The sequence below is a fragment of the Mus caroli genome, chromosome 8, assembly GCF_900094665.2.
Source record: "Mus caroli chromosome 8, CAROLI_EIJ_v1.1, whole genome shotgun sequence".
Taxonomy (NCBI): domain Eukaryota; kingdom Metazoa; phylum Chordata; class Mammalia; order Rodentia; family Muridae; genus Mus; species Mus caroli.
The window spans coordinates 62,367,685-62,377,453 of record NC_034577.1 but is presented as its reverse complement, the minus strand read 5'-3'; the positions used below and the strand labels follow the sequence as shown (position 1 = coordinate 62,377,453).

Here is a 9,769-nt window from a genome sequence, read left to right as displayed (position 1 = left end):
GGCCTGGTGGCGTCATTTTCAGTTATGGTTTTGCTATGTAGTCCAGGGTAAGAATTTAATGTAGACCAGGCTGCTCTCTAACTCAGAAATCTGCCACCTTCGTCTGCAGAGTGCTGGAGTTAAAGACACAGGACACCACTCCCCACCTCCCAGGCCTGTTTGGTTTTCAGAAACTTCCTCATGCCCTACTGGCTCAATGTCTGGGCTGGGGAAGCCCTGAGGATCATTCTAGAACCCTGAGGCCTCCTGGGTCCTGCTGGGCTTCACAAGCTGGCTTCAGTCTTGAGTGTCACAGATTGTGTTTCTTAGTGTTGGAGTGGCCTAAGGCCATAGTCAATCCCCTGCCCCAACCCCAGTGGTGTCTGAGGCACTCATTGGGGGAGGGCAGAGCCAGGAACAGCCGGGCAGAAGATGGCTACTGAGTTTCTTTTTTTTTTTTTTTTTTTTTTTTGGTTTTTCGAGACAGGGTTTCTCTGTGTAGCCTTGGCTGTCCTGGAACTCACTTTGTAGACCAGGCTGGCCTCGAACTCAGAAATCTGCCTGCCTCTGCCTCCCAAGTGCTGGGATTAAAGGCGTGCGCCACCACGCCCGGCTGGCTACTGAGTTTCAAAGGCCCTTTAAGTGCCACCCAAGCACCCAAGCAACCTTGCTTCCTCCTGCTCCAGGATGTGTTGTCATAATGGAGACCAGGAGGATTGGGTGGAAAGAGAGGACTGAGCCTAGAAACCTATTTTTTAAAATCTTGTTTTTACATGGACTTAACGCCAGTGGTTCTCAACCTTCCTAATGCTAAGAAGCCCTTTTAATACAGTTCCTTATGGTGTATGTTCCTTATGGTGTTCCACCAACATTACAACAATAACAAGATTATTTCCGTTGCTACTTTTAACTGTAATTTTGCTATTGTTATGAATTGAAAAGTAAATATCTGTGTTTTCCAATGATCTTCGGTGGCCCACAGGTTGAGAACTACTGACTGGGGAAAGGTGTGGTGTTGCCACAAGTGGACAACGCACGGGATCCCGGGATTCGTTTTCTCCTTTTACCATGTGAACTTCCTCCTGGGGCTGAACTCAGAGCTGGCAAGTGCTTTTCCCACCAGTGCAGCCATCCTGCCCTAGGGGACCCCACCCCCTCTAAAACTAAAAGGCATTCATGTATAATCATCATTTCGGTTCGCATGAATGTGAGCTTCCCGGTATACTTGCCTGCCCCCTGGCAGAAGCTGTGGGAGGACATCAGGTGTCCCCTTTGAGGCAGGGATTCTGCCTGAACCAGACGCAGAACTTTCTAGGCTAAGAGTAGCAGCCAGCAAACCTCCAGCAGAGCTAGTTCTAATTAGCAGTGTCTGTGGAACCCTGGGCTTGTGACCAGGGCACTTGGGACTGGACCCTAGTCACATGATGACATAACCAACATTGCACCCTCTGAGCCATCTCTGCAGCCCAGGACACACTTGGAGGAGGAAGGGTGCAGCCCCAAAGCCCTTGCTCCACCCTTTCATTGTTTTTACGTAAATTATGTCTGTCTCCTTGCAGAACGGTGCCAACACAGCCTCAGAGGACACAGAAAGGGAGTGAGTGTCTTATTCCCCTCAGATATGATCTGTCTTTAAGCTGGAGCTGGGCTACTAAGCCCCAGCCATACTTTCCCCACCTTACTCTGGCATCCAGACCACGTCTGGCCTTTTATATGCTGGAGATTTGAACTCAGATATTAACACTTGCATAGCAAGCTCTCTTACCATCGACCCTTCCCCCGTCCTCTCCCCATTTATATATTTATCCGTTCATTTGCATCTGTGGGGGGGCACCTACATGTAGGGAGGTCAATGGACAACTTGGAGGCAGTTGGTTCTTTCCTTCCACCAGCAGAACTTCCAGCAATAAAACTCAGGTCCACAAGATTGGCAGCAAGTGCCGTTATGCCATGAGCCGTTTTGGAGCATTCCCCTGTTTACTTTTTGTTTTTGTTTTCTGTTTTTCGAGACAGGGTTTCTCTGTGTAGCCCTGGCTGTCCTCGAACTCAGAAATCCAGCTGCCTCTGCCTCCCAAGTGCTGGGATTAAAGGCGTGTGTGTGCCCCCTCCCCCCCCCCCCCCCCCCCCGTTTACTTTTTTAAAAGTGTTCTTAGTCCCAGGCTGTACTAGAACTCCTGGTTACCACAGGCAACCACTTTACTCCCCTCTCACCACCATGGTGACAAGGCTGTGGTCTCATCCGAGAGTCACACTTCCAGGAGCAGCTCAGACCTCCTGGCTCACCCTTGGTAGCGATGCCTGTGGCTCCTTCTTAGGTCACCCCACCTTCCACCTGGCTTTCCTCTTGGAACCCGTTCCTGTGGTATGCACCCCAAAGCCAGTGTAGGCAAAAAGAGATCTTTGAGGAGATTGGGTGTGGCTATTCCAGGCTCGGGAGCTCTGAGCTAGGGGCTGCCCAGTGCCCTCCCGAGTCCTTGGGCTTTATTGATGCAGCGGCCCCCAGGAAGGGACAGGGCCTCATTAGTGATGCACAGTGGGTGCCCTCATCCTCCTGGTGGTGCAGGGAACCTGAGACTTCGGGAACTCTGTGGAGGCTGGAGGAACCTCTTGGAGCGCTACCGTGGCCAGCTGTCAGGGGTCAAGCGGTGCAGGGAGGCCGAGGGCCGCAGTGGCTCTGCCAGGGGCCTGGCAAGGAGCAGCGGGTAGGGGAAGGACCTGGGGAAGTCGCCAGCGGTCCCAGTGACTGGAGACAGTCGCTCGGACTTGATGCTGACTGGAGGTGTCGGAGGGGAGGCCCCTCGGCTGGGGGGACCCTCCTCGCACAGACTGCGGGCACTGTTGGAGAGATGGGGGAAGGGGGGCAGGAAGGGGAGAGACCCACAAGATAGGTAAGAAGGCTTGTAGGCCATGGGGTTCTGGAGTACCCTCTAAATCTCACAGCCCCACCCTCAGCCCGGTCCAGGCGAGTCTCGCTCCTGGCCGCCAGGGGGCGCCCAACTCACACTGGCCGGATGGGGTCTACAGCATCCCTCGTTGGTGGCCAGGGCGAGGGCTGCAGGGGTCCCTGAGCTGTGTCTCCTGGGCTGCAATCTATGGGCAGAGGCTGGATGAGCAGAGATCCTGTCAGTACTCCAACCCTCCCGCTCCCGGACTTGGGGTTGGGGTGAAGGACGCCAACGGGCAGGCAAATCAGACAGGGTTGGGTGCACCTGTGGAGCCTGACGGTAGGAAGGCAAAGCTACCCAGAGCGGGGCCCGGGGCACCGGGACTCTGCAGGCCGCTGTACAGGCTTCTCTGCAGGAACAACAGAGGGAAAACTGTGGTTGGATGTGACCCCCTGCCTCTTTCCTTCCTCTCTCCCACTTCCCCCCTCCTCCTTCTCCTCTTCCTCCTCTATCCTCTTCCAACTCTCTCCCCTCTCACCGAGGTGCCCAGTCCCCCTCGGGCACCAACCAGGCCAGGAGGCAAGTCTGGCCTCCGCCCATCAGTCGCCAGGTACAGAGGCGGGGGCGTCTTGCTCGCAAGGTGGCTCGGAGAGAAGATCGGGTGTCCCAGGCCTGAGGTGAAGACCCAGGAAAAGAGGCTGTCGTGTCACTCATCGAGTTCAGAGCCCGGGTTCCTCGTGCCCTTCTGCCCTCCCCACGCTCCATCTCTCACGCTAACGCTCACCCGGGGGTCGAAAGTGAGGTGGGCGGCTGTGAACAGATGGGGCCTCCCCTTGCCCGCCAGGATCACAGCCTGGAGTGGCTGGTGGGACCCGGTATGACAGCTCTGAAACCGACATTGTGGGGGCCACGGGCTGTGGACAGAAGGGGGAGAGAATGAGGCAGAGGGGGCCCTGTGCCTCAGAAGTTTCTGAGGGTCTCCATTAAGGCCTAGACCCAAGGCTGGGGTTGCCGGGTGGGCTCCATCTCAGCTGCATTGCCTTGTTCAGGGCTGAGGTCTCCCTCTGCAGAGCATGGGGTGTCAGAGAAATTTTGGCAGGAAGACTTGCTTGCTGAACTGTTACTGTCCTTCAAAGCCCGGGTCATAAAGTGCATTCCTCAGCCACCCAGGACAAGACTGGCTTCCACTCAGTGGCTCCCCTGTCTGCCCTTTTATCACTACTCCCAGAGTCTCAAACTCAGACTATGTATTGGAAGTGTGTTGGGGGTGAGAGGGGGCACAGGGAAGTCCTCTTACATAAATCCGAGGCGGGGGCGAGGCCGAGCCTCTGTCACCCCCCAGTGTCCTCAGCAGCTTCTCTCCAGGACCTTCTGGCCCCTCCTCCATATCCAGCTCGGGCCCATCAAGGCCCACGCCCCTCCTCTTCAGTGTCTGTGGGAACAGCAGATGACAGGGTGGGCCCTCCGACCTTATCTGACTCCTAGAACTTGGTTCTCAGGTACCTGGGAGAGTCCTTCTCCAGCCAAACTGCACAGACAGATACAGATGGGCGTGGCCTGCTCCAGAGGGACCCCAGGGACTAAAACCACTGTGAGTTCCCCCAAAGTTCAAGTCCCTTTAGTGTCAGAGGAAAGGATCAAGAACTAACAGGGTCACACAGTGGCCGGCTGGCCAGGATGTTCTCGGGGGACTGCAGGAGGCTTCAGGTACCTGTAAGATATCCGCGTTGGTGCGGCTCTCGTGCGGCTCGCTGTATTCGGTGTACTTGAGCAGCACCCGGTCCATGTCGCTGCTCGCATACTGGAAGAGGCGTTGCGCGCTGTTGAAGATGATCAGGGCAATGTCGCAGTCACAAAGCACGCTCAGCTCGTAAGCCTTCTTCATCAGCCCGAACTTGCGCTTGGTGAAAGTCACCTACATACAGCACAGGGGCAGAGACAGGATTGGGGTGGAGGAGGGTTAATGCTGGGTGTTCCTAAGGCTGGTAAGACGCCTCAGTGGTTAAGAGCACCAACTGATTTTCCCAAGGTCCTGAGTTCAAACCCCAGCAACCACATGGTGGCTCACAACCATCCATAAGGAGAACTGACTCCCTCTTCTGGAGTGTCTGAAGACAGCTACAGTGTACTTACATATAATAAATAAATAAATTTTTTTAAAGGAGGGTGTTCCTAAATGAGTACAGAGCAGGCTTTTTTCCTTCAGTCTCCATCTGAAGCTAGGAAAGCTCTCTGCGTTTACAACTCCACCCAAATGTCCAGTTCCCTTCTGAAAGGAAGATTGGGCCCCAGAAACAGAACCCACACTTTCTGTCACACTCAGACTCCCCAAGATGGCCTCAGGACTCAGACTTCTCTGCAAGACCATTCGACTTTGGCCTGGATGTGCCCCTGCCTGGAATGCCACTCCCCGTATAATGGTAACACCACCTGGGAACTCACCTGCCTGTTCCTTTGGTCTAGAATGCGTGAGATCTGGATTTTTTTCCTCCCCATCGTGGGTAGCTGTGCAGAGCGGCTGTTGTGTAAGAGGGCAGAAGGAAGGCGTGAGCAGTACAAGGCAAACAGTACCCAGCCTCGATCCTGACCCTGCTCTCTTCAAGTCCCAGCATAACAAAATGACAGGGAGAAGGAAGGCAGCCACTTAATCCAGGCAGCCCCTACTGGGCACCAGCTGGGTGTACTCCATGCTCAATAAATGCGAGGCAATGTGGAGGTCCGTGTCCTCCCTCGCACCCAGGCAGCTGGGGCAGGAAGAAGCTGGGATCCAGGCAAGCCTCAGCTCCACAGGGAAGACGGAGGACAGCAAGGAATAATATCACTTGCCCCAATGGAAGGGAGCATTAGCATGTGCTCTGGGCCATGGCCACAGATGTGGAACACATCTACTGTGTGTGTGCGTGTGTGTGCAGGCATCACTCTGAGCACACACAGGACAACCTTCAGGTTTCCTCTGTCCACCACAACGCTCCGCAGATACAGCTCTAGCATCAGGCTAGACAGCAAACGGCCTTGACAGGTGAGCCATCTCACACGTCCTCTTTTTTATTGAAAGAGGATCTCTCTATGTGGCCCTTGGCTGTCCTGGAACTTGCTGTGTAGACCAGGCTAGCCCCAAACTCATGCATCACCACACCCAGCTCTCTTACTTCTTTAGTGTAAAATTCACCGTGTTGACTGGCGTGACTATATGGCACACGTGTTTTTTCTATACAGTGTAATCATTCCTTTGGGCTACCTCCAGAACATTCTTTGCTCACCTCACCGAGGCAGCAGTTGTTCTTGCTCCCTTCCCCCTTTCCCCTACTTCCCCTGCTTTCTGGCTCTGTGGAGTTTCCTGTTCTGGACATTTCCACACATGAGGTAACATATTCTGTGGGCCTGGGTGCTCCCCACATTTTCACTATGGGACCTGGAGTGAGAGTGTTCTGGGACATGGTTTTGCTAAGAGTCTAGGCTGACCCAGAACTCAGAATCTCTCTCTTAGCCTCCGGAGTGCCAGTGGAACAGAGCGGCCATCACATTCCCGGAGAGAAAATGCTCTGCTGTGGTTTTTTTGCATGGGCCTGAGGAAAAGGACTGGTGTGTGGCATCACGGAAAACTCATCCCTGTTTGCTTGGTTTAGGCTGGCAGACCTGGGGACTCCATCAAAGGATCCATATGGGGATGTGAACAGCCCCTGGCCTCGGGTGGGGGTGGGGGTGCAGAGGGAGGATCTTGGGTCTCCCTGGCAGGGCTTCCAGGAGTTTTAGACTAGCCTGGGCTATGGTGAGATCTTAAACAAACAAATGAAAACAAGGTAAGGTTTCTGAGCTGTGCATGGGTGACACAGAATGGTGTGAGCACTCCGTGGCTGAGGCAGGAGATTGCTGGAGTCTAGAAGCTCTAGGCTAGTCTGGGCTTGGCTGCGTGCGGGAGGCTAGGGAGGTGGCTCAGTTGGTAAAGCCCTTGCTGTGTAGATGCTAGGGTCAGAGTTCCCGGCATTCTCCCAAAACACAAGCCTGCAGTCTTTTCACTGGGGGGGCCGAGTCAAGCAGACCCCAGGCCAACGGAGCAAGATCCTGGCTCGGTGAACAACAGTGTCTCAAAACCATGAAGTGGGATCTAGGGAGATGGTTGGAGTATGTGTAAAAGTGTAAAAGTGGCTTCACAAGAATGATCACCTGAGTCTGAATCCCAAGACCCACATGAAAGTCTGCCTGCTAATGTCTAACCCTAGTGCTGAGTGAGACTGGGGGACACAGGAGGAGCACAGGGCTTGGTAGCCATCAAGATCCAGTTTCAGCTAGAGACCCTGTCTGAGAAGGGATGAGGTAGACAGGACAGGACAGGACACTGTCTTCTGTGCACTTGTGAATCCATGCACAGATAGATACACACACATGCACTTGAGCAAAGGCATGTAGATACATACACACACACACACACACACGCACACACGCACACGCACACATGAGCACAGATACACAGACAAGTTCAGAAAGCAACTGATAATGACAACCCACACCAACCTCTGCTCTCCAGACCCCACCCCCATACACACAGAGCTCAGGTAGGGACACCCACTGGCCTAGGGCACTACATCCTGCATGAAACCTTGGACTCTCAGAGACCCAGGCTAGGCTGGGCCTGGGACACAGTTTAGAAGCAGAGAAGTAACTGGCCATCCTCAGATGATCTGGATTTTTTTTTCTCTCTCTCTTGCAATTTTTTATTTTGTAGGAAACAGGCATTCCCCTGTTGCCCAGGCTGGCCTCAAACTTGCTATGTAGCAGAAGCTGACCCCTGTGTTGGGGATTGGGTAGCTCCAGAGCCCTTTCATAACACATGGAGGACCAGACATGGGCTGGCAAGATGGCTAAGCGGATAAGTGCACTGACTGCTCTTACAAAGGCCCTGAGTTCAAATCCCAGCAACCACGCGGTGGCTCACAACCATCAGTAATGAGATCTGACGCCCTCTTCTGGTGTGTCTGAAGACAGCTGCAATGTACTTATTTATAATAAATAAATTTTTGGGCTGGAGCGAGCAGGGACTGAGCAAACGGGGCCGACTGGAGTGAGCAGAGGTCCTAAATTCAATTCTGAACAACCACATGAAGGTTCACAACTATCTGTACAGCTACAGTGTACTCGGTTTTTACCCTCTTGGGGACAGTCCTCTCCACACACTACAGGGCTATACAGCCTCTCTTGCCTCACAACTGGTTGAGGTTCCCATTTACACAGATACACATGTCCTCATGCCACCTCAGGGTCACATGGGCCTGCCTGTGCCCATCTCCCTACAGGGGCTGCCTCTCCCTCACCCTCTGCTGTCTTGAGCCCAGGCAGACACAGCATATACAGTGCCACCTTTGGCTGGTAATGAGCCCCGAAGTCCATGAGAGATGGAGGCCTCAAATGGTGGTTCATGCCAGTGATCCTAGCACTCCAGAGGCTGAGGCAGGGGATTCCCTGAGTTCTGGAGCTCCTGGCTAGTCAGACCTACAAAGCAGGACTCAAATAATAATAATCAGACACCATGGCACATCATCTCAGCACTGACAAAGTGGAGGCAGGGGACTAGAAGCTTAAGACTAGACTCAGCCAGTGAAGCTAGCCCTTGCTGCTTCCTAGTCCACAAACCGAGTGGCCTGCCTGTGGCTCCCACCATTTGGGAGCCCTGTATACCCAGCAATGTGGGATACTTCAGCTAGCACAGGTGAGATCCTGTGTAGTCACCACCCTCTCTGAGGTGAGTCCAGGAGGCAGCTCCAGGGCGGTCAGGGGCCAGCTGCAGCTTCTTACTAAATTTAACCTCCTCGCTAATTTTAACCCTTGGCCGGAACCAGGCCTTTCCCGGGACTGGGACATGTTGTTAAAACCCAGGCAGGTCCTCAGAGGCTGAAGGGGACACTGGACAGGAGGTTCCCCAGCCAAGAGAACTCTGGAAAGGTCTCCGACTTCAGATCCGTGGGAGCCTGGCCATGCTTGGACCTGAGCCATTGGGCCATCTCCCTCTGCCCTGAAGATGTGAGGCAGAGATGATGGTGAGAGGGACCCCCAAAGGGTGGGGTGCAGAGAGAAGGGATGTGGGGGCTCTCTCTGAACACAGACCCGAGGGCAGAGATAGGCAGTAAGTTCCTGGAAGAAGGGAGAGCAGGTGCAAGGGCCCTGACATGGGAGGGAGGCTAGCAGGGGACTGCAGGGTCTCTGCTTCAAGCAGACAAGGTGCCTTTAGTTTGTCACTGAGGGTAGGAATTGACTTTTTATTTTTATGTCTTGAGACAGGGTCTCTCATAGCCCTGGTTGTCCTGGGACTTACGACATAGACAGGCTGGCCTTGAACTCAGAGATGCTTCCGCCTCTGCCTCTGCCTCCTGAGTCTCAGATTGAAGACATGTACCACCCAGCAAAATACACTTTTTTAAAAAGTTACTTTTGTTTTGTTTCTTACTGTAGTTTGGGACAGTGTCTCATATAGCCTAAGCCGGTCCCACTCTTTTTTTTTTTTTTCGAGACAGGGTTTCTCTGTGTAGCCTTGGCTGTCCTGGAACTCACTCTGTAGACCAGGCTGACCTCGAACTCAGAAATCCTGCCTCTGCCTCCCAAGTGCTGGGACTAAAGGTGTGCGCCACCACACCCAGCTGTTTCTTTTTTCCCCTGGTCCCACTCTTACATAGCTGAGGATGCCCTTGAACTCCATCTTTCTGCTTCTACTTCCTGAGTGTGTTAGGTGGTGCTGAGTGTGGAACCCAGATCTTCATGTGAGTCAGGCAGGTGCTCCACCCACGGAGCCATGCCTGGCTGGATTTACTTGTTTTCTCTGTGATAAAAAATAATTTATTGGCTGGGAGTGATGGTGCACACCTTTAATCCCAGCACTCGGGAGGCAGAGGCAGGCAGATTTCTGAGTTCGAGGC

General features: G+C 53.7%; 1 protein-coding gene across 2 annotated transcripts in view; it reads right to left on the bottom strand.

Annotated features, from left to right (window-relative positions):
- Positions 1-2,393: 2,393 nt before the first annotated feature.
- Positions 2,394-9,769, bottom strand: part of Mef2b (myocyte enhancer factor 2B) — a 16,670-nt gene continuing 9,294 nt past the window's right edge. Inside the window, exons 2-9 of one of the 2 annotated variants that reach the window (XM_021169706.1) lie at positions 5,307-5,382; positions 4,576-4,779; positions 4,162-4,296; positions 3,649-3,778; positions 3,433-3,536; positions 3,189-3,273; positions 2,982-3,069; positions 2,394-2,814 (exon numbers count right to left, since the gene is read on the bottom strand). In XM_021169706.1, coding sequence (XP_021025365.1) covers positions 2,595-2,814; positions 2,982-3,069; positions 3,189-3,273; positions 3,433-3,536; positions 3,649-3,778; positions 4,162-4,296; positions 4,576-4,779; positions 5,307-5,360 — 1,020 coding nt within the window. In that variant the 5' untranslated portion in view covers positions 5,361-5,382 and the 3' untranslated portion in view covers positions 2,394-2,594. Of the gene's footprint in view, positions 2,815-2,981; positions 3,070-3,188; positions 3,274-3,402; positions 3,537-3,648; positions 3,779-4,161; positions 4,297-4,575; positions 4,780-5,306; positions 5,383-9,769 lie in introns of both variants that reach the window. The other variant, XM_021169705.1, reaches the window with a different exon arrangement.